The sequence below is a fragment of the Eufriesea mexicana genome, unplaced genomic scaffold (genome assembly GCF_001483705.2).
Source record: "Eufriesea mexicana isolate 0111107269 unplaced genomic scaffold, ASM148370v2 scaffold386, whole genome shotgun sequence".
In the NCBI taxonomy this organism is placed as follows: domain Eukaryota; kingdom Metazoa; phylum Arthropoda; class Insecta; order Hymenoptera; family Apidae; genus Eufriesea; species Eufriesea mexicana.
Genome location: NW_016908604.1, coordinates 155,966 through 180,081, shown reverse-complemented (window position 1 = coordinate 180,081; position 24,116 = coordinate 155,966). Strand labels below are relative to the sequence as shown.

The window sequence follows — 24,116 nt, the reverse complement described above, 5'->3', positions numbered from 1 at the left end:
CGCTTTTGCGATTTTTCCTTCAACATACCGCGGACGAATCAGGGAAATTCTTATATCGACAGTGTTTCCGTTTAAAGTGGAGCAATGTAACGGAAACCGCATTCGTTGAGATTATAAATTCCATATAGAATTACGAGTGATTAGTCTCCCGTTCCTAGTAACAAAACTAACTCGATTTCTTATCGATTGAATATTTGATAGCGTTCAATAACCACGAAGAACGACGAAGAACATGATCAAATTTTGAATATATTTGCCGACAATTTATCAGAGAATTCGTAGCCGTTTCGAGCAAACCTGGGCATTCCAACGACAATGCAAACATGACTGTTTGAAATTCAACCTGTGTTCGATCATTTACGTGAAAGCTCTTTTATATTCATTCGATAAAAGCATAACTGACAAGTGAATAAAGCTAGCAATAAAGCTACGGGTCCTCAATGCGTTACTATAGGTAAAGCTTTTCCTATTTTATTCTTTCTCTATCGGTCATTTCACTGGTCACGATAGTGACGGAAACAAAAATCTCGTATGTTTGCAAAGAATTATGCGAGTCAACCAAGTGTCAATGATAAGGTCCGACATTCGCAGTTTCAAACGGTGAAAAATTTTCGGTATTTTTCCATACGATCACGGGTACACGGTCGTAATACCTATGGTGCTAATACCTATGGTACCCATGTTCCACCCCTTGGGACTCGGAAAGACGGGTGGTGAGGGGAACGCGATTGGCCAGATTCGGGGAAAACAAAGGGGCATATTAATAGGACGCATTTTGCAGAGTGGCCGAAATGTCACGGTGTGTCATGGCCAGCGTGTCCGCGAGGGCTTCGTGGTGGAATTAGACAGCGCGATCGGATTACTCTCCTATTCTCGCGAGCGATCTGCCGTGCAGCGCGCGGTCTGACCATAGCCGGGCGGAACTACTGTCACCTGGCTCGAATATCGCCGCCATCTCGCCGGCTCGCGTCTGACGATCGACCACCGCGACTACTTTCTTCCTAATAGTTCCTGTCACGGCTATTGCTTCGGGAAGGACAATAACGCATTGTCCCGACACAATGGCGGACTCGAGCCACGCGGTCGTGCTATTAATAATATTAGCGCTAACGTCGAAATTGAAAATAGCACGGGTGAACCAAGTCGAAGGGTTCACCCTGTGCACTCCAACGGGGGTGTTACGGTCGCATTGATAACCCGTGGTTAGTTGGTTTTATCTTTGTCGGTAGAGGTGCGAGGATCGAAAAAGGCTCGTTCCTTTTGATTTCGAAATGAAACATCCGATTTCGAGTTTACGTTTCATCGATATTATTATAGACTCGTCGTTAAATTTTATTTTTATCGGTAAAGATGGAAAGATCGAAGGAGATTCGTTTCTCTTTCCGTCTTCAAAATAAAACCTCTGATTTTGAGTTTATATCTCGTTGATACCGTTATGGATACATTGATAGTCTGCAGTTAGTAGGTTTTATTTTGGTAAAGCTCGAAGGAGGTTAATTTTTCTTGCTCTTAAAACAGAATCTCTGATTTACAATTTATGTTTCATTAGTATTTTCATGGAGACGTTGATCATTTCCAGTCGGTTGAGTTTATTTTTATCAATAGAGATCTCAATATAGATCGTTAGAGGTTCAATCTTCTTGCTTTTGAAACTGAAACTCCGACTTCGAATTTGTGCCTATTTCCATGGAGACATTGATAATCTGCATTTAGCTGGTTTAATTATTTTTTAAAAAGTAAGAAAGAATTATATCTTTTCTTCCAGAACCTCTGATTTTAACTTTGCACTCCATTGGTAGCATTACGCGTTAGTGTATTTTATTTTATTTTATTTTATTTTCGATACAGCCTATGCCTATAGAAACAGAATGTCGCGCGAACAAATTTACGGCCATTTATCATCCCCTTCCCCCCGTGAAATTAAAACCATAAACTTCGGGAAGCTGTCCAGCGGAAACGCGGCAAAGTTGGCTAATTTTCGATCGAGTGGAAAAATAGTCAGAGCGCAAAGGGTTGAGTCAACAACGAAGATCCGTTTGCTCGGGGTAATTCGCAGCTTGCATTAATTTCGGTCGAGAAGATGGCTCGTCGGCGTGTGTCTCTAAGGATTCCCTCTCTTAATCTAGGCTCCAAAACGAGATGCCGCTTGCACGAAAAACTTATACGTGATGTCTTACCGAACAGCACCTACTGGGAAAATTCGCACGAGCTGCAGAGGATGACGATGTGGATCGAGAGATTGTTGTTCTCGTTGGTGATACTCCCGGGCGGACAGGGTGATCATCGTAGTCAGTTCCCACGACGCAAGAAGCGGTGACAGTAATTTAATGCTGCGCGCTTTTCCACATCGCCTTGTGGTAGTCTCCCATTAGCTTTCCATCACGGTTCGCGCGAGGGTGGAATTTTATCGCATCGCGGAAATCCATGACTCGCGACGTTCGGGGCTTCTGCTGGTAAATCCTGGCCATGAACGTTCCGTACACCGAGTTACACCCATCGGTGTCGCTTTCCCCTGCCAAGGAAACCTGCCGAGTCTGGCAGGTGTACACCAGGTCGGTGTACGAGCGTTTCGTCGCCACGATTTACTCCGTTCGCCTAATTTCCCAGATTTCGACGTTTCCGATTAGCCTCCAGTCGATATCGCGTCGATTAAGCAGAAAAATCCGAGAACGATCGATGAAAATTCCTCCCTTTCCGGTGTCTAATTCTAATTCGAACCGCTTACCCACCATTGAAAATCGACCCTAACGTTGTCCAATAGCTAGATTCGTTGCTCGTAGCTTGGAATTGCGTACCGGTAATCAATCGATCATAAGCTTCTCTCAGTTGGACCATTCGTATCGGTTACAAGTACCTCTCGAGACTTCCGGTTACCCTGTAAGCGATTTCACTTGCAAATTTCGCCCCCAGTAGTTAGAGCGAAGCACTTCACCGACTAATATAATCGAGAAATTTTCTCGCAACTCTGAAGGCAGCGTTTACATCGCGTCCACGCGAGGTATACCAATTCGAATCGGTATATCGAAGCTCCTCTCGTTTCGCGAGAAAATGACGTCGCTGCGATCGATGATCGTCCACGACGTCCAGTGTCTTTGCACTCGAATTGCTGGGAATAGCTGGCGAAAATTGGACGAAACAGCGAACGATAAAAGGAGACTCGGCGATGGCCGCAACGAAAGCGCGTCGTACGCTTCCCTGGAAGCTCTTCGAATCTAGCTGGTTGGTAAGGAAGGTACCGACGTCCGATACGAAAGCTCCCTCGAGTCGGAGCTTGCGAGCTCTCGCCCCGAGAAGCTTCGCGAGCTTCTCGCTAGGCGGCGTCTCAGGCGTATTCCAAGTTCCTCCACGCGGCTACCGTTCCGAGACAACTATGAACTAATTTCGAGTCGCGAGATTCGTCCCTTTTCCCTGTCTCGAGTTCAATCAACGACTGACCCACACCTCCTCCCCGAATCTAACCCCCGAAAGCTCTCGTTGGAAAATCGAATCGCGATTTCGATCGCTCGAAGAAGAAGACGCGCTTCTTCTCGGAGACTCGCAGTAGTCTGCCGAACGAAGAAGAGGGTGGAGATATCGAACCGGTGCTCCCGTCCGGTCGTTAATCGTCATAACGACCGAGGCACGCTCGACGCGCATCGAGATCACTCGATTAGGCGAAACGATATTACGGCCAGTTGCGTTGGGAATTACGACACGCGTTAGTCTAGGTCACGGCGAGGATGAAACTGCCAGCGGGCTCGAAAATTGCCGGCCGTTCGCCGGTCAGGATGATCGAAACGATTCCGTAGCCGTCGATTAGTCGGATATCGATCACTGCCGTGAACCAGCCGAGAGAGGGCTGTTAGCGTCCGACCACGCTATCCGAGCAGCGTGTGCAGGGGTCTGATTACCGAGGATGCCGAATTAGGTCTGGGTCAGTGCGGATAAAAGATTTTCGCGTGTCCTAGATTCGTCTGCCGCTTGTTCGAACCCGCCATCATCGATATCGGAGATCTCGACACGAAATTCGGTAAACACGCGCGATTCGTCCGCGAGTGTGTGCCGATCTCTTAAATCGGCTCGTTTCGCGCCCGGCATCCATCTCGAGCGGCCGATTTTCCGGGAGAAATTTCCAGCGGAGAAATCGTGGGAAATAATCCGTGCCTCGACTTCGCTATCGCGGTGGCCATTTTTCAAAGATCGTCGTTACAGCGAATAACGTTTATTCCGGAGAAATTGCTACGCTCGTATATACGTATCGAACGATCGCATCCTTCAGCGCTCGCGCAAAGTACCCTCGTTTAAGGTTCAATCGAGAAAGTAATATCGAATGGCCGCTTGGCTCGCGACGCGTGGACGCTTCGCTAGCTGATCGCGGGGCTTCCTCGCCAGGCAGAATTCTCGAATTTTTCTCCATCTTTTCGCATTTTTCTCCAACGACGACTGCTGCGAGGAGGACTTTAATTCGGTCAGTCGGAAAAATTCTATTCGTCGGCTGGAGGACTTTGGGTACTCTCTGGCAAGCTCGCGGTATCTCGCGATAGATAGGCGAAAGGGCCGCGAGACTGCCGGAGCTTTGACCGGACTTATCGAGCGAAATAAACAGCCAGGGTCGCGGTATCGGGAAGCTTTCGATTATTCGCCATCGACCGCGTTATTTTCGCCTTGTCGGCTTTCCAATTTCGCAGCCGTCGTTATCCCTTGGATCTCGCAGCGCCAGGACACCGTGCATATTCCGTCACGAGCGAGGATACGAAAATAATTCGTGCACCCGCATTCGTCGCGAAACGAAGATGGCGCTGCACTTGGCAGACGCGTTCTCCATCGAGATACGCGACACCCGTATTTTCACCCCGTTTGCGAAGCAGCTGTTGCCTCCACGAGACCTTCTTATCCGACCCCTGTCGTACGAAATTTATCGAACAACGAGTCGCGACGCGGCACGCGAGGAACGGTACGTCTGAACCCTCGATCCCTTTTATCCTCCGGCGTTCCTATAGCCGAATGTATTCGACGGTCTCTTTATTCCGTTTTTCGCCTATCTTCTCCACTATCGATGCTCAGGCGCGTAACGGGGTCTCGAGATTTACGAGACACCTCCGTTCTCCGGAGAGATTCGAAGATCGTTCCCGGCCAAGTTGGCCGTATCGTCGCGAGCGGATTCGACGGAGGGAACCATTTTGGTCGAGATCCACGCCGGTAGTGACGCTGGTTCGCGCGGTCCATTCATTCGGGGCGGGCAACCGTGGCGCCTCGCGTCCCTCGCAATCCTTCCGACCCCTGTCGAATCGCGGGGATCGGGCCGTTTCGCTCGGCGCCGATGCCGGTCCTGTCCGATCGGAAAACCAAAGCGTGGAAAGAGAGACATGGAGCATCAGGCCGGAATAAATCGCGGCAGGACACTCGGAAATCCTGAAGGGAGGTTCGAACGTGTTCGAGGATAATACTCGAGTCGCCGATGTGGCTAGATATCGACTTCGGAACCCCACGCACGAGCAGCAGCACGGGCGGCGTGGCGGGGATGGGGGGTGGTCCGCGGGTGGATGGATGGGTGGATGGGTGGGTGGCCGAGAGCGGCGGTGGATTCCACCCTGCCGTTCATACATCCACGCGCATCCACGGGTGCGCACAAACCCGTTTCGGCATATACAAACGCGGAGAAAACCCGATCTCGAACATAGGCACGAATGAGCGACTACGAGCGTAAAACGGGGATCGAGCGTGAGCGTGTGCCGTGGACCCGAACAGGCACACGTTGCCCGCCCAACTAAACCCCACCCTCCTTCCCTTCGTCCTTCTCTTCTCTTCTTTCCTCCTCCTCCTCCTCCTCCTCCTCCTCCTCCTCCTCGGAGGCTGACCGAACGGCCGAGCGAGACGGAGACGCGCCGCTTCGAAACTAGGAACGAATAGAGAGAACGAGAGACCGAGAGAGAGAGAGAGAGAGAGAGAGAGAGAGAGAAAGAGAGAGCGATAGAGAGCACGAGTAGGAGAGAGGAGTTAGGAGGAAAAGGGAGACGGATAGAGCGGAAGGAAGGATAGAGCGAGGGTGGCGCGGAGGGCGAAGAGAGAGGGAGAGAGAGATTTTGCAGCGGCAGTGGCGCCGCCGTGTAACGCCGCGGCGGTTCCAAGCAGCAAGCCTGGCACCTCCACACCGTCCTTTACCGCCCTGTCCCACCAGGTCCAACCTATCGCGTCTCTCTGTCTGTTCGTACCCGTAAACGCACAAACACCTCACCGTTTTAACTCGACGGAGGCGCGGGACTGTCTCTCGTACGCGAACCTCTCGTTGCCGCTTAAACGCCCGCGGTCATTCTTCCTAGTCGACGTTTCGCCACTTTTTACGCCGCCACCTACCCTTCCGCCCTCTTCCACCCCTTTCCCTCCCGCCTTCTCCGTCCTTCCACCATCGTCGTCGTCGTCGTCGTCGTCGTTATCGTCGTTATCGTCGTTATCGTCGTTATCGTCGTCATCGTCGTCATCGTCGACGCTTCCACCGCTCTCCGTGGTCGTTCCTTTCGTACCCCTCGACTTTGCCATCTTTCCGTTTCTCTCGCTCTCCCTCCCTCCTGCACCCCCGACCGCGCTCTGCCCCTACCTCGAACCCCTTCGCCCCTACCCGCTCGGTCGTTTCGTCCTTTTCTGCTATCTACGAGAGTCTCGCGACACGCACGTCCGGCTCGACGATTCAGAAACCTACGAAACGCGGGGAAACGTGGTTGTACGAGGTGAATTTGCCTACCGGTCGTCCCGATCCAATCGACCGTCTCTCTTTGTGCGCGCGACCGAGTGTGGTGTCTCACGGTGCTACGATGCTCCTCGCCTCGCGTATCGTCGTCCGCCCCGTGTGTCCCGTCTTCCTCTACGCGTCGCGCGTCCACGTTTCTTCTTCCCTCCTTCCCACCCTTTGTTTTCAGCCAGGCTCGACGCCGACCAACCGTCGTTAGTGTTCTCGCGACGCGTACCCTCGCCTCGTCACGTCGCGTCGCGACGCGTCGTCGTTGTTTCACCCGATTCCCACGATTTTCGCCACAAAGTGGACCCGTCTATCGTCGCGCACTTCGCCGAATTAAGGGAAACGCGCGTCTCGGCCAGTGTCCCGTCATCGTGCTTCCTTCCGCTCGTCTCGCGAAGAAAGGGTAGAGAGAGAAAGGCACAGAGATACAGAGGGGGAGAGAGAGAGAGAGAGAAAGAGTGAGAGAGAGAGAGAGAGAGAGAGAGAGAGAGAGAAAGGGAAAAACACGGTTTCACGGGGTGGTTACCACCGCTAATCGAATCGACGGACCGCGTGGCAGTGTGCCTCTTTTTCCTCTCGCTGGTCGTGGTGGTGGTAGTTGGCGGTGGTAGTAGCGGTGGTGGTGGTGGTGGCGGTGGCGGCGGCAGCGGCGGTGGTAGTGGTGGTGGTGGTGGTGGTGGTGATCGAAAAATGTGACGAACGTTCGCCGAATGTTATCGTGCCCGTTTTCACCCCTTTTTCTCTTTTCCCTCTCCGCTTTCCGCTCGATTCGCGTTCATCGCGTTCCTCCCTGTTCCGTTTCCTTTTCCCTCCGGTTTTCCGTTTCGATCGCGAACCGCGCGACCGTGTGTTCGTTAACCTGTTCCGAGCGGGGATAGCGGGCGAAATCGAGGACGAGGACGGGGCGAACGCGGTTACACGAGGCGAACTCGTGTCCTGGCCGCGATTAAATTAAACGATTGCGTGACGGTGCGCTTTATCGGTGTTTTGCAGCTCCCTTCCCTTCGTCCATGCCATCCTTCCGTTCCACGGATCACCCCTCGCGGACTGTCCGTCAACCAGCAGCAACTTCGTCGTCGTCGTCGTCGTCGAATCCTTTCGTCGTCCTCGAGAATGCCACGGACGACCACCGCGTTTGGAAATTCGTGGAACGTCCTTGGTCGAGGTGGACTCGTCTAGCGCGATGAAACGAGCGGACTGGCCGACGATGCCGGTGCGGTTCGATATCCACTGAGACCGTTTTTCTCCCACTTTGTCGCCATTGGTTGGCCAGCTCGTTCGCTCGTTCGCTCGCGAGAGATCTACTCGCCGGAACGCTATACTCGTGGACGCGTTCGAGCAACGTGGCCAAGCGAGCGAGCAAGGTGGTTGGTGGTAGTAGTGGTGGTGGTGGTGCTGGTGGTGGTGGTGGTGGTGGTAGTGGTGGTGGAGAAAGTTTGGAAGCGCGCGCGACACGCGGCCTCGAAACGATCCGCTCGCTTCGCGGAGAACGCGGTTCCGGAGCGCCGTGGTGGTCGGGTGATCAGCTGACGCGTGGAACGGTGATTGCGCCGCTCGGCTCGATACGCGCCACGAAGAGTCGCGGAGCTTCCACGCGCGTTCTCTCCTCCGTTCCGGACTTTCCTTCGAAACAGGCTAATATCGCGACTGCGTCGTCACGACCGACGCGCCACGACCGACCGACCGTGTGTCTGTGTATGCGTGTATGCGGGTGTGCGTGTCCAGTGAACGCGACCGTCAGTCACGGTCATCCTTTCCCGTGTCCTCCACACGCACACGCGAAACCCCCTTCTCTCTCTCTCTCTCTCTCTCTCTCTCTCTCTCTCTCTCTCTCTCTCTCTATTTCTCTTTCTCTCTCTTTCTCTTCCCCGTGTCCCACCCTTGCGTCTTCTCGACCGCGGTGAAACGTTCGTTACCGCGAGAAGAAACGAACCACGAGCGCTGGTACACGGACCTCTATAGACGAGCGTGGTGACGCGTCCCGAGACCTTCCACCGGGCCACTTTTCGCATCCCGTGGACTCGCCTGCCGCGGCGCGATGAACGCTCCGAGAATCTGCGTGGACTATGAACGAGCTGGACGATAACTACTCGCCGCGTTGTCGAATCGCATCGCGCCGCTCGTGATCGCTTGTGCGACGACACAGTGTTGTACGGTGTGACAGTGGGTGAAGAATATTCGTAAGTGGCACACACATAATACACACACCACCGGCTGTCCTAGGACGTGCGTGGGACACACGGGGGTTCGTGGTAGTAAACGCAACATGCGGGAAGGTACAATAGTGCGGGCCGCCACGGCGATCTGCTGGGCCATCGCCAGTTAGCCACTGTACTTTTCTCTTCTCTATCTCTATACTTTACGCAGCTACGCGTTCGTCTACGACGCACATCTACACACACCTACACGCACACCCACAGGTACACACGCAAGCGCATACACGCGTATTCGCCAACACGCGTGTCGCGTGACGACGCGAAAAAACGTACGGTTTCGCGCAAAAGGATCGTTCCGAGACTCGCGAGTCTCTTTCGCCGTTCGTCGCCGCTGCTCGCCGTTCTCATCACCAGCATCCGCTCCGGCTCTGCCTTTTACGTAAGATCTCCGCGATCTTTCTCCTTTCGTCCGTTCTTCCGTGCTCTCCGACCCTCCAGCCACCCTCTTTCCTCCGTTTACGAGCCTCGTCGGGACCTCGTTCGTTCTTCCCGACTCGTTCCCGTCGCGTTTCTTCTCCGTTATCCGCCGCCTTCTCGCCCCGACTCGCTGATTTAACTCGGCGTCGAAAATAATCGCGCACTGCCCGCGCAGTTAACCGAATTTCTATTTGCACCGCGATAAATAAACGGAACGAGGTAAACGGAACCGGTCGTATCGAACGCGAAACCGTTAACGACGTTCGAAAACGTCGGTTCGATCGGCAATCGAAACGGGGACGTAACGGGGCCAAGCTGCACGCGTGTCGGTTTACCGTACGTGGTAACGATGAAAAGAGAGAAGATGGTTGCGCGAAAAATGGGGAAAAAAGAGGGAAAAATCCGTTACCGCGAGCCAAGGTTTCCGTTTTAAACGCGGCTTTTATCGGAAGGTTACCGCGAAACTCTGTTGCCCGGCAGCGCGCGCGCGCGGTCTCGGTTACCGAAACGAGGCTCGTTTTAGGAAAAATGGGCAAAGTTTCGCGTCGCGTTTATTTCGGTGCACGGTCGATCTCGTCGGCGAAGGAAGTTTGTTCGGGAAAATTTCTCCGCGATTTCCTCGTTGACCCGTGCGAGAAGGACGGGCGCGAACGGCGAACGGGCCTCGGGTTTCAAGGTTGATTCGTCACGGAACGACCGACACGACTAACCCATCACACGTAATTATTACTCTACGTAGAGAGTCTCTCTTTTATACTTCCACTTCTTTCCATTTCGATTTCTCTCTCAGTCTGTTTCTCTCGCCACTACCTTAGACCGTCCGGTATCCTATATTTCTATATACGCCACGTATATAAAAATGTACGGCATACCGTTAGCCAGTATTTCTCGACTTTTCTCTCCCTACTTGTCTATCTTTCTCTCTCTCTCTCTCTCTCTCTTTCTGTCTCTTTCTCTCTCCTTTTCTCTCCCCTGCTTAAAATACAGCCCGGTGTTCCGAGAAAGGAGCGGAAAACGATACAGATCGGTATATAGAGCGAAAAGGTGGATGTCGCGAGGGCGCCGCCGGTGGCGCCCCCTGGCCGCGGGCCCGACGCCGTCACCGGAAGCTCTACTTTAAGCAGGGGCCGCTTTTCTTTTCTTTTTCCGTCCGTCTGTTTGTCTCTAGTTACCACTCTATAGCTATGTTCTGTCACCGCATGCGAAACTAGAGGACTCACCGCTCCGGACTGCCCCCTCTGCGAAAAAGCGACAAAGAGGCCGCCTCCATGCAACATGCAGATGATCCTGGTTGCTGGCGGGTGAGTCCACCATAGTCTCCCAACGAAAGCACTGTCACGCACAACGATCTACGTGTTAACCTATGCCCTGCCTCTTTTCCCCCGTTTCTCTCTTCCCAGCGCTGCCATAACCCACACACCTTTTGTCGCCGATTTACTCGGAATCGCCCTTCCGCCACAGGCTTCGCTGTCTTTTGTGTCGTACTTCTGTCTGTCTGTTTGTCTGTCTCTCTGTCTGTCTGCCCAATTTGTGCGTATCCGTCTGTTCGTTTGTCCGTACGTGTCTCTACGTTTGTGTTCGGTGTCTCTGCTCTGTTTTCTGTTTCTTCCACTGCCATGCGTATGTGTACACGCCTACGCGTTACGCGAGCAAGCCACCGAGAGCTCCGAGGTATCTGTTCGGAGGTGCAGCCTCCGAGAGGATCATCGCGTCTCTCCCGCGATCTCGTACAACAGGTTACACCTTGCTCCAACACCGGCTGCCTAAAGCAGACGCGACATCGAGTCACCGGTGACTCCCGTCTCCCCCCGCATCATCCCCGTCTCGGTCCATCGAAACTCGCTCCACCTGGCGCTTGGAAGAATTTCCTCGCGGCGGGAGCCGAAGGCGAGGAGGCGACGAAGGCTAAAAATCGGGGATCCCGGGACAAGCGTAATTTCTTTCCGCTCGAGATCGATGCCTGCCGGCTGAAGGCGGTCCGTCCTCCGGATTACGTAACTGCCCGAGGACACGCGTCGCTCTATAACACACCGGTCCACGGTTGGTCGCGAGCGATCGCTGGAAATTTCGGGGCCGAGTCGCGGCCTCTCCAACCCCTCGCCGCCATTAAACCTTGCGTAACGTCTCGGGAAATTGTTTTTCCGCGTGTCCCGCCACGCTGTCCCCGAACTTTCTTCGTTTGAATTTCAAATTCCCTCCTGTCCCACCGAATAACGCCGACGACGGGCAACGTTCGCGCGACTGGTACCATTTGTTAAACGGCCGAACCCTTCCGACCGTTAGTTACGTCGCGTCCTATATTTTCCCACGAGTTTCGTACGCGAAACTTTCGCGTGGCACGGGATCCTGGAAAAACCTCGCGTCTCCGATGTCGAAAAATGGTAACTAATAGCATCGGGCACGTTTCGAGATCGTTTCACGGAAAAGTCCTCTTCGAGGGTTGGATTATGCGCGGGATTTAAGATTTTGTCTCATTTTTTCGAGGCGGAAGATGCATCGTTCGGATGAAAATTGGTAAAATTGGTAAAATTGGTACAATTGGTAAAATATTTCCTGGCGCGATCCTTACGCTGGAATGGTAACCGTAATGGCGTAATTCCCGCTAAATGTCGGGTTATTTTTCTCCTTTCGACTTGGAAATTTCTTTAATAAACTGGCGCAAGTTTTCCGCGGCCTTGAAAGTTGTGGTCGTTATCGTCCTGCCGCCGTTGGCCGTATTCCTCGATCCGAAACGAAGCGTCCCGAATATTCCGCGCGATCGAGATACGCCAGGCGAGAAAAGCGCCGCTAATTTGCTCGCGAATCGACGTCGTGCAAATAGAACTTGCTACGTTTGATACGGATCCAAATTCGTACGATTACCAGCGATCGTACGTATTCCAGGGCCGAGACTATTTGATCCGACTTCTCGAGTGCTCCGAATAGGAAACCAACTCGAATTCGATAGCGGTACGTTTGCGTTTTCCAAAATTCGCCCACTTGCCTCTCCGCTATCGATTCCGCGAATTTCTATAAATTTTCAAGCACCACCCACCGGCGTCCCCTTCCGTCGGCTTCGGGACGTTCGATCTTTCCGCATCGGCGACCCCCGACGTCGTCGTCGTCGTCGTCAACGTGGTCTACGTGGTCGTGGTCGTGGTTCGTTGCTAAATCGAGCTCGTATCGACGAATACGAGTTAGACGGAGCCAACCGAGTCGTTGTTTATCCGCGGTTCGTAGACCCGCCTTCGTTCGCCACCTTGTTTTCTTCGGAAAGCTTTGTTTCGTTGCCACCGAGAGGCCTGTTCTTGGCATACGATCAGATCCCGATGAAATATCACCTCGCCCAGCGAGAGGTAACGCGTACAGGAATTTATCTCGTGCAGCTGCACGTGTCGCGGACAACTACGACGGGACCTGGCTCACCAGGCCATCAATCGTCTCGGTTATGCCCGCAGTGTTTCGCCATTCTTGGCTGTTCGATTGGAAACTTTCGCGATTAACCCTTGCAACCTGTCGCGAATATCGCTCTAGGCTAACTTTTTTCTCGCTCACCTTTTACCTCCTACGTGGAAAGCCGCGTTCGAGAACTGACTCGTTTCCCGATAAGATTGCCGCTATTAATACAGCCGCAATAAGCGGTCTGGGAATTAGCGCTAAACTCGTGGTCTAAACGATCCTTTTCGAAACTTTCATTCGGAATTCCGCGTTCGATCGTCTTAGTCACGAGTCTGAATTTTTCTTCCAAGATTCTACCGATTTTTCGGTAGAAAATCAATGGTAGGTCTAATATGGATAAAACTCGAACGACGTTCGTTTGGTATCCCGGAATAAACGTAATTATCGAAATCTAAAATTCGATAGTCGTTGCAAACGAAAATCGACGGGTATCGATACCGCGATATATTATACCTCGGACGAGATAGCACGGTGACAAGTAAATGGAAGAGACGTTGAAAAATGAAATAACACGGGTAATAATTTACAAATCACGCGACGCCGTGTCGGATCAATCCGACGACTATCGTTCTAATTACACCGATCGAAGGGGCAAGTAAGGATTCCGCGTTAGTCGAGCAATCGTCTGCGTTCTCTTTACCTCGAATGGAGATCCGAAAATGAACAACCCTTACGGAGAAAAGGAAGAACAGCGCTTGGACCAGCAATTTCCGATGACGGCGTCTCGTTACGCGAAACGAATCCGCCTGGAGACACGAGTCTGCTCCGGCGAAGAAGCGAAAAATTGCGTGGTTGCGTTAATTATGCTCGCGGAGATAGGAACGGCGGAGAGTGCGGCGCGTAATTTCAATAGTCGATGCGAGGATCCTCTGTGCCTTTGTCGCGAGCGGGTGACGCGCGCCGCGAGCTGTAAACGAGCTAACGCGACGGGCGAGCGTTTAATTCCTTTGTCGGTGAACCAGCCATCGAGGAAACCCTGCGTTTTTCCCCGGTCGTCGAATCGTTTACCGTTGCTGCTCGAAAATTCTCCATTGCCTTGCTCCTCTGCCGCGTGGAATAGCTTCCTCCGCGTGAATAGGCAGCCGATATCGGGATCGAAGAAGCGGTTTCCGGTTCGCGCCTTGCTGGCCAGGCCGTTCAAGGTTATCGGCGACGCGTTTCGTGAATCGAGGCTCGTGGCTGAAATTAAGACGGGTACAACGACCTAGGATAACGCGATTCCCGTGCCTCCGCGCTGACACGCGGCTTCTATTTTCGTAGCTCCGATTCGGAACATCGATCGCGTGCTCGCGATTAGCCGACCAGCTCCGAGGCTTTCGAGAGGCGAGGGCATTCTTTCGCGGAGAATCCTCGCGCGTAAACGATATCGCGACGTCGTCCGAGAAAATCGAATTTCTTGCCTCGACCGGAGAGAAAGAGAGAGAGAGAGAAGAGATCTCCGGCTAATTGCCGCGTTTATCCCGTCGAACGTTCCTCTCCGCTCGGCGGAAAGACAACGCGGGGGATATCCTCGTAATAACTCCGCTTTGTGCAATTTCCCTCGTGGCGATATGAAATTCCAGCCGCCCGGCAATTCGCGGGGAATTAAATCCAGCCTGTCTCGCGATTATCGTAACGCGGACAGGGACGGAACGCGGGGGTGGTTGGTCGCGTGATCGACGATCGAGCAAGTTATGCAACCGTTTTCGAACGCGACTCGCGGCGACGCGCCTCGTTTATAGGAAATTGAACGATTCGACGAGTTTGACGAATCGGTCGGGCTAATTTCTCCGTGTCCGGTCGCCGCGCCGGCGTAATCATGAATGGCTGCGGGAGGCTCGGAAGGGTGGAAAATAGGCTGGGAGGCGTGTAATTCGCGGCGGTAATTCAGAGGTGGAACGCGCGTTAACGTGGCGGGATCGCGTGACAAACGCGTCTAAGGGGAATTCGTAGAATTATTCGCGTACGGCGAACGGCTCCGTTCACTCGTCCGGTGCACGGCTCCGACCAGAGTGCAATTAGGGGATGATATTTTTTGCCCTCCTTCCGTTTCCGCGTATCCCCGAAAGGGATGCACGCGCGTGAAAGGCGGAATATTCCGTTCCCTCGAACCACCGATCTTTGTGCCCTGCGATCTCGTTCCGATTCTTCCACCCCTCGCGACGTACCTCGGTGAATTGTACTCGTTACGCGTTCAGTTCGCCAGGCGAATAATTCGATGCGCGGATAATGGTCGGCTGCCATTTTTCTTTACAGCCAACGTCGTTTCCGATTACCTCTAGCGAGTTTCTTCCGCGCTTGGAAACAACAAACACAAGTCGGGATCGAGGAAATATCTCGCGGTTGAGTCGTTCGACGTCCAACGATTTAAACGCTTGATTTTCCCGCCATTTCGAGCGTCGATCCTGCGAACGATTTCGCACCACGACGTCGTCGAGGCGATTTCACCCTCGCGATCGCGAAGCCGCGGTGTTGGCGGCTCGAAAAGGTGGTCCCCGCTGGTGTTCCCGGTCGGCTTGGGGCCACTGGGAAAAATCGCAGGGTGCATCGATCGCCGCGTCCGCGACTGCGTCCGTCTTGCGAGGAAAGATTTGCCTTCGTGTGCCGGCATCGATGACACCGGGCCGGCAGGGGTGTAATTTATTCGGCGGCCTCGACCACCCTCGAGTCCTTCCGCGTAGAGTCCTATGGGAGCAGAGCGTGTTTTTTTCGCGTCTGTTTATTTCCAGATCGAGCGCGCAGGATGTTTGATCGAGGAGCGAGTACGCATACGTCAGGGGGGCCGGTGCAAAGCCTAGGAAAAATTGTTTACACGGCAGCCTCGCGACCGAGGGGGAAAAATGGAGCGGCGGACTCGGGTGTTGCGCAAGGCGATTACCTTGCACCGATTTAAATATCGCTCGGTTTCTAAGGGCGTCTCTAATCCGTGGTAATCGCGTCACACGACTCGGGGTGCGCCTAATGGCTCGTGAGAGCACGTCGCGGTGCAAGCGACGGGGTTCGAATACCGGCAACGTCTTCCTGGACGGGTACCACCTATCGCGCAACCACGATTTCGAGGACGATGATCGGTCGAGCTCGTTCCTCTAGCGCGAATCGCGGCAAAAACGCGGCAGTTTTGTCGCGTGCACCGAAAAGGACTGGCGAGTGAAAAGGTCCTGGAAAGAGCAGGACGAGTGAGCCTGGTCGCTCGAGGGCGTTTTTTCCTCGCGAGACTGCGATACCCTCGCATCGATCGCGTGCAGCTGCTTTCGCCTTGTTTTCTCGTCTCGCATGCCTAGATGGGCTCCGCCGCAGCGGTGCAGCTGCACTTCCGCACCACTTCCGCACCACTTCCGCACACGCTTCGATTTCCATCCAGCAATTTGTTTACGCGACACGCTCGGCCAGCTCCGCGCTTCACTCTTCGAGCTTTCCGCGCTCGCTCTGGCCGTCAGCGCGCGTCGCGCGTTCCGCTCGCGGGCAACAGTCGGAGAACTCGCGAGCGCGTGTTTACGCTGATCGCGTGACGCTGAGCAGGCGGCGAACTCGAGCAGCCGACGACCAGTGGCGGGACCGGTTCGCCGAGGAACGGTTCCCATTTCTGCTAAGCGAACCGTTCCGCGCGGCATTTTTTCCACGACGCCGAGCCGCGCGAGCTCTGCCGCGTTGCCGAGAATTTGCTCGCGCTACCGCTGTTGCGAGTTCACGCCATTTTACCACAGAGACACTTTATTTAGATTCCGAGCGGATGGATGTAAGCGTCGCTTGTCAGGTGAGAGGTTTATTGATACTATCTGTTCGTTCTTGTTGCACAAATCGAAGCATGCCACTTTAGCGGGAGATCGGTGTTTACCCGAAATGCCGATGGGTTTGCGTCTAGAAGCGGAGGGGTTGAGGGCGCGTAACGCGCCGTGCTTAGATCCGGCGCTTAAAATATCGAATCTCGGCTTCGAGTCGAACGAAAAGCTCGTGGCTATCCGCCACGAAGTGCATCGTTTCTGCGCGTAAGTGTACCTACTTGCAGCGAGACCCCGCGATCTAGGCAAGAGAATAGGGAACGTGATGTGAGCTCGAAGCGTAATGGCAACCGAAGGAACGTGAGTACTCAACAGTCGTCGTCCGACGCGCAAATATCCTCCACGCGTTTCGACATCGAGGCACCCTCGGTTCCAACGCTTTCCCTCGTCTCGTCTCGTCTCGTCTCGTCTCGTCTCGATTCCTCGAGGAAAAACGCTCGCGGAACTGCGCAGTCGAAAAGCGTCCGCGTATAATTACGAGCGCCGGGACGGCACCGTGGGAACGCAGGGGGGTTCGCGAAGTCGTTCTCGAAACGATACCCGGAACTTTGCCGTGGAAAACGGTCGATCCTCGAGCCTCGGTTGGTCGAGAGTCTGGTAACTCGGCGAGAGGGTGGGATCGATCGTTTGCAACGATCGACCAAACCACCGTCGTCACCGGGTGCTTTGCTTTCGTAATCCCTTCGGCTCGGACACGGCCACTCTTCGATCGTCTCCCTTCACCGATATCCAACGATCGTCCAACCGATCCTGCATTCGCGCGACCAATTCGAACGCGGATGACTCGGAGAACGAGTGCCTCTTTCCCCGTTTCTACGAACTCGTTCGGATACCGAGAGCGATGTTTATTTGCTCCTGTCGGAGTGCAGCTATGAATTTATCGGTATAAAGTTCGCGGCGAGCTGTATACCGAAGATTCGAAACGGTTCTCGTGCTCGGATCGCGATAGCGAGAGGTTGGTGGATCAGTGGCGGGTTGGCCCGGATAGTTGGGTAAAGATTAGTTCACCTTGGAGCCCGAGAGGAATCGATTCGCAAAGTCGAATCTACGCAAAGTCGATTAGACTTCCGTGGAACGTAGAGCACGAGCGGAGACCGGAATATCGAGCCGAAAATTCCAATAACGAAACCGACCCACTCTCTCTCTTTCTCTCTCTCTTCCCATCTGCGAAAACCCTCGGTGTGGCCTAGCAGTTCGATTTATTCGCCTTTGCTTTCAGGGTTGCCTAGTTTCTCCGCGACGCCACCGCGCGTTTCCGGTCTTCCGCCGATCGTGCAACCAACCAATTGCCTCCACCTCCACCTCCTCCTCCTCCTCCTTCTTGTCTTTTCGGCGAGTTATGGCACGGAGGAACGTCGACTCGCAGGCGACGCGCGCCTTCTCTCGTTTAGACATACGCGAACGAGAACAGCGGCCGCTTTAATTCCGAGCAGTTTCATTACAGCCGACCGTGGAAAGTTATAATTATCCTTAAAACTCGCGAACAGGCCGTGCATTATTACGATAATTGGAATTACTCGGGCCTCCGCGCGGGAACGAGTTGCGCAGCGCGAAACTTTTAACAAGTGACCATTCAGAATTGACGGATCATTCGCGCGCGATATTTCTCCCCTTTCTCCCGCCTTTCTTCTCCTTTTCTTTCTATTCCTCGCCCGATGTCAACGCCGAATAAAAAGGAAACGCGGAACAATCCCAGAGTTCGATCTTGGCTCCGCCACTTCCGCTGGTCCTGTCGCAGCTCTGTTCTCTCTTTCTCTCTCTCTCTCTCTGCATTTTCTCTCTCTTCTCGAAGCGTTAATGGACCGTTTTTCGAGTGGAACTTTTTCCAAGCAAATTTTCCGCGATTTCTTGCTCGTCTGTTCGCGACGAATCGGTAATCGATCGATCGCGGTGTTCGCGCGCTTCGTTATGGCGACTGGACGAAGGGGTCGCGAAAAATGGCGACTTTGTCGGGTTTCCGAGGCAGCTGATTAGAATTTCCTTCCTTTTTTCTCTTTCTCGGTAAACATTGGCGCGTAAATTGGCAGGGTGAAAATTATGGGCAGCAGTTTTTGCAGGAATTAGGTCGCAGACGCGGCGGCGTGCCATCGAAAAATGATTACACGCGTCCGGTCCGCTCTGTCGCGTTTTTTCGAGTGGGAGTGACACGCGAGAATTGAATTCTTTTCGCTGGAACAACGATTCCGGTAATCAATTTGCGCGGCGTTGAAATACCATGGAGACGATATGTTATGCAAGCCTGTTACGTAATACCCGAGTCTCCTCGCAACCAAAGTTGATCTCTTCTTACGTAAGCTCGCCCATTTTCGACGTTTCCGGCTCGAAATTACTCTTATTTCCGCGTTGGCTGCCCGACCATTCAAGTTCGACCGTACGTCCTTGCTCGATAATGTCAAGGATCAATGGTTTTGCCGCGCTATGGATTTTGAAGTCCTTCCAAGGATCCCTAATCCGTGGCTCCTCGTATCCTCCTATCGTCCATATTTCGTCGCGGTTTTTCCGGTCGCCCTGTTTCTTCGTTACCGAATCGACCTCTCCGTGGAAATACACGACCACCTATCCGACCTACGTTTCCTTTAGCGACGAAATCCACGTTCGTTTGTTCCTTCCAGCACCGGATTACCCTAGCTTTCCGCTGTTGTCGCGTTCGCATCGCCTCCACCGGATCTCTCGCCATTTTTCTCCCTTTCCAACGAGGCTGCGAAATTCTCCGTGAATTTCGTAACACGGCTGTCGTACGTTCGCCTTAACGTTCGTCGAAGGGTGCTCGGGCCGAAAAATTGTCGACGAAGGAGTATCGAGAGACCTTACCGATAACGTCGGTGATAACCGTTGTTCCACGAGGACCAGTCGGATCATTTACGGGCGAGCAGGTGGAAGAAACTTGGTTTCTAGCAGCTTTATTTTTATCTTACACCGGTGACGCTCTTTGATCTCCGGCTGGACACGCGGGCATCGGGACACCGGTCTCTCGATGGAGGAAAATAAACGTCGGCTTCGAGGGAAATTCGGCCCGTTTGTGCGACGGAGTTGGCTCCGCCGCGGGGAAAAATAAGGTCAAACGTTTTTCCCCGGGAACCGTGGTAGTCTTTCGTGTTCCACCGCAAGCGCGTCATTGTTTTGAAGGCTGCCAGGCGAAAGTGCTTTCCTCCTTCGGACTCGATTGTCCTCGCGGACCGCCACTCGGAGACAATGGTCCCTTCCGGTCGGTCTAACGGCAGCTTAAGCGCGGAACGCGGCTGGCAATAGAGTTGTGCCGGTGAAACGAGCGTCACCTGTTCCCCTCGTTTCTCTGGCCCGTAAAACGGCGCGTCGCGAATTTTCCCGCGAATCAGCCGACGCTTATGCGGCATCTCTGGCGAATTTGGCACGCGAGGGGGTCGGAGGTTTCGCGCGACGACGCAGCGTCCGGCAGACGAGCCATCGAAACGGGGGGTTGGAGATGGTCGAGGGACGATAAAAGGTCGAGCGAGTAATTCGGCGAATGCATGGCAGTCGAGGTTGTTCCGTTTATTCGGGTCTTCCTCGAAACGAGCTTATATGGCTCGCGCGGAACACCCTCGAGGTCGGCGCTTTGGCAAGAAAACATTTGTCCGGGTCGTTCAATCGCGGACGGACGTCTCCGGGAGTCGCCCAGTGCGTCGTCCATCCTGCTCGAGAAGTTAAAAGACCGTCCAATCTCCTCGTGCAAAATGACACGGAACGGGTGCTCGATTCGCCTTTCGCCGACGCTGCCAGCACCGGAATGTGTGTCAACGCGTTATTTCCTGTCGTTACTCGCCACCCACTGATATATTGCCTCTGCGTAAGATCCTGCACTTGATTTATCCAATAAAGAACCCTTCGCTCTTTTCTTTCCCTCCTCCGACATTCTCTTCACCGGTTCCCGCTTTCTTTCTCCAAACCGTATCCACCGTTTCCCGTCTAACCAATATTTTCTCCAACATTTTCTCCAAGATTTCCTCTAAAATTTTCTTCCTCTGCTCGCTCGCATCGCGGACATCTGGTTGCGCGAAATTTTCCTCGTTCTCGTTTCAAACTTTTCGTTCGGTTCGACGCGAATTCGAAGAAAGTAAGAAACGGGTCTGCGTGGATCGGCGATGGGTTCGATCGAAAGCGGCCTCGGCTTCGGTAGGATGACTGGCTTAAGCGGACGAATCAATTACTCGCCGTGCCACTGAAAATATTTTTGTTGTCATCATCGTGACTCTGGCCGCGTTCTATTTTTCGTCGGCCAAACGGACGGAATGAACAGCGCGCGTCGATTACACGCCGCCCCGTCGACTGGATATCGACGACCGCGACACGGAAATTGCTTGCACCGGCAAATTGAAATTTATTTAGCGTCAAATTAAACGAAAATATTCCCACGAATCGCGCTCGCGCGCGCTCGTTACACCGCCGCTGGCAGAGGCGGGCGAGGTGATTCCTGCGCGCGGAAAAATAGCCAACCCGGTGATGAGGGCTTCCGGATCTCTGGCAGCACCTCGAAGGCCGAGAAATTGCCCCAACTTTCCCAATTTCTCCGCTGTTTACTCTCGTGTGTACTCGCTCCTCGCACCCAGCCTCGATTATACCGCTTCTCCCTCGGTTCCAAGGTCGTAGGCTGGTCCCGCGGAGCGCCGCCGAAAGGATTAAAAAATTCCGCAAAGACGCCGAGCGTCTTTTCCCCCGGTCGTTCGATCCTTGGGAGAGCTTTTACGCTCGACGGGAGGCGAAAGGGGTCAGCAATTTCGTCGGTTTTCGAACGATCGGGCGATATTCGAAGGTTACGAAAGCTATCGGGGAGTGGGACGAGGGGCGTGAGTGCGGGGCTGGTTTCTCCTTGGCCCTGTGCGAAACTAATGGTCGCGACGTCTCCGGTGCTAGAATAATGCCTGGGACGATATACCGGGGAGAGGTCGCTGGTGAATTTGCGAGAGCTCGACAGGCGAGGGGGGTCGCGCGGGGAGCGCGAGGGAGTAATTTTTCATGCGGCATTAATGGCCGCTGCGTCATTTTCATTCCCGTTACTTTTGATCCGACGCGCGCGTACCCCGACCGCGACGATTCCCTTTTCCAATTTCGCTCGCCGCACGCGCGCCCCCCCTCTCGGTTATTTTTGCCAACTCGTTTGCACGGTTTAACGGAAGAACGGTCAAGGAGAGAGCGACGCGGGCGTTGCAATCGCGACGAGTCCCTCTCTTTCTCCCCCTCTCCCCCCCCCTCTCTCTTTCTCTCCCGATGTTTCGACTGAACGCGTGGACACGAGGTTCGATCGGCGAGGGTGGAGAAAGAGGGTGAGAGGGAGAAAACTCGTTTCGAGACGAAACGTGATTTCCCGCGATTCTTTTTGGCCGGCGTAGCGAGAGAGGGGCGCGGGTGAGCGTGTATCGACGCGATTATACTTTCAGCAGGTCGTATTTTTAGACGACTGCGTGACTTTCCGTTCTCGCCGTTCTCCATTTATTTTCAGTGCGAACGCGAAACGGAAGTTTCGCCCGTGTTTTAATTCGCGACCCATGGATGCAGCGGACGCGCGTCCACCTGTTTTCCGCAATTTCGCCGCGCTGCCAACTGTTCCCGCTGCGCTATTTATTTATCGAATGGATCCGCCGCGTTCCGCGGGCAAAACGAGACCGAGGAAATCCCGACGTACGCGCGCCTCTGTCCGCGGGCTCGTTAACGCCGTTAAATTTATCCCACTCGTGGCGAGCTCGTTAGCGAGTCTCGCGAGCAGTCGGAGAAACGAATTCCCGACGGAAGGACATCGAGGTATAATCGCTTTTCGAATCGTACACCGTCCAAGGATCCGCGAAAGGACAATTGGCCGTGGATGGCTTGCACGGACGAATCGACCAGTCGCTGGGAAATTCGTCCGCGGCGGTGCCCGTGTGCCCCGATGGGTTCGTCCCGCCCTCCCTTTGAAATCGATGCTAGCGACGCGTGGCGGACCGCGAAATCACCACGTCCGTGTCCCCGATTTTCCAGTATCGCCCCGATGCGCGCACGCCGGGAAATTCGGTCGATCGATTTCGAGGGGAACAAACAGGATTTCGCCGAGGAGGACAGCCTCCGACGAGGAATAACTCCTCGACCGTTCGATCTGTCCTGGCGTTATCCTTCGCGACATCTGGCACACGCTTTGTTCCGCTTCCGACGCTCGTCATCGGGGTCGCCCGACGTGGTCGTGCCGACGTCTCTCGTCGAGGTCGTCGGCGGTGCGGCGAAACGACTCGCGAGAATTGCCGAGAAGGACGCGGCAGGACGCTCGATCGTTCGCGTGGAAGCGCCGAGACTGCAGGACGACGTCGGGATACGTCCGCGGAGGCTTCTTCGGCCGGATTGGAATATAGGTCAGCGTCGCGGCGGATCGATAGGCGATCCAGTGGCCGCACGCTGCACGGTAACTGCATTATCGACGATTGCCGAAAGAAGATCCCGACTGGAAGGCTCGAGGTTGCGCCGCTTCTCGTGCGCTCGCATTCGAAGCGCGACCCGACCTCCTCGGGATAATGCTTATTGGAGGTGGATAACGGTAATAACGGTAACCGAGCCGACAGCGACAATGCAGTCGCCCCTGATGAATTTCCCGGATAGCTGGGACCGCCGATAGGGGGAAGGTCGGGGGTAGGCCGAGTCGATTGCGCTAATATACGACCCGAGCTGCTTAAGTTAGACGAGAACCTCATCTATTCCGCCCAAAGTGGATGGAAACTGGCATACGCTTTTATCCGCCTTCTCTGAAAGGGCTCCGCTGTCACTCGGGGCACACCTCGTGGAAATATGAAAATACCGAGGCTAACTTTTACGCGAGTAATTACGTTTCGAAAACGAGGTTTTCGTCTTCTTTTCGACAAACGAGTCCCGTTTCCGGTGTCTTTTGATATTTTACTTCGAATGGAATCGTGGAATTGAGATACCCGAGTGGATGTAATCGCAAGTGGCGATAATTGAACAAAGGTTGACGAACACGCGACTTTGGGTGCTCTGAGAATACGGAAAAATTTTTCGCTTCATTCTACAGCCTTGACTGCTGTTAAAAGATACGTAAAACGTTATATTTGCATAGTAACGAGCACCTAATACGAAAAGCGTAGAAACCCTCAACGGGGTTCACGAGCAATAAATTATAATTAATAAGAAGGACAATTTTTTACTTGTCAGAGACGTATTACTACGTCATTCGACGGCGAATATACGCGATTTATATTTCTTACCATAGAATTCTGCTGAAAATTTAATAAAGTAAATTGTAGAATAGACACAACGTCACCATGTGGTCTCATCCACCGATGAGAGGGGGCGCGCAGAAAGTAAACAAATATTACTCGTATTAATTAATCCATCTACTCGCGAAAGAACTCGCGCAGCGTAAACACGTTTCTATCTTGTGTTAAACATGATATATACAAAATGGTTACCGTCGTAAATTTTATACTTCGCGTTAGCCTAGCACTTCCTTGCCGCACTTTTCGCGCGAAATAATTCAACAAAAATTATAACGCTAGTAACGAGTTCTGGTGTACCTATGCACTTCGAAACATTTCTCCAAAAAAAAAAAAAAAAAAAAAATAAAAAAAAAAAAAATTAAAT

General features: G+C 53.4%; 1 protein-coding gene across 3 annotated transcripts in view; it reads left to right on the top strand.

Moving 5' to 3' along the window:
• The window catches only part of shaker (potassium voltage-gated channel protein Shaker), a 191,846-nt gene that overhangs the window by 91,859 nt on the left and 75,871 nt on the right, over positions 1 to 24,116 (top strand). Inside the window, exon 1 of one of the 3 annotated variants that reach the window (XM_017897130.1) lies at positions 10,610 to 10,646. The exons of the other annotated variants lie outside the window; for them this stretch is intronic. Coding sequence (XP_017752619.1) covers positions 10,621 to 10,646 — 26 coding nt within the window. The 5' untranslated portion in view covers positions 10,610 to 10,620. Of the gene's footprint in view, positions 1 to 10,609; positions 10,647 to 24,116 lie in introns of those variants that run through there. 3 annotated transcript variants of the gene reach the window in all.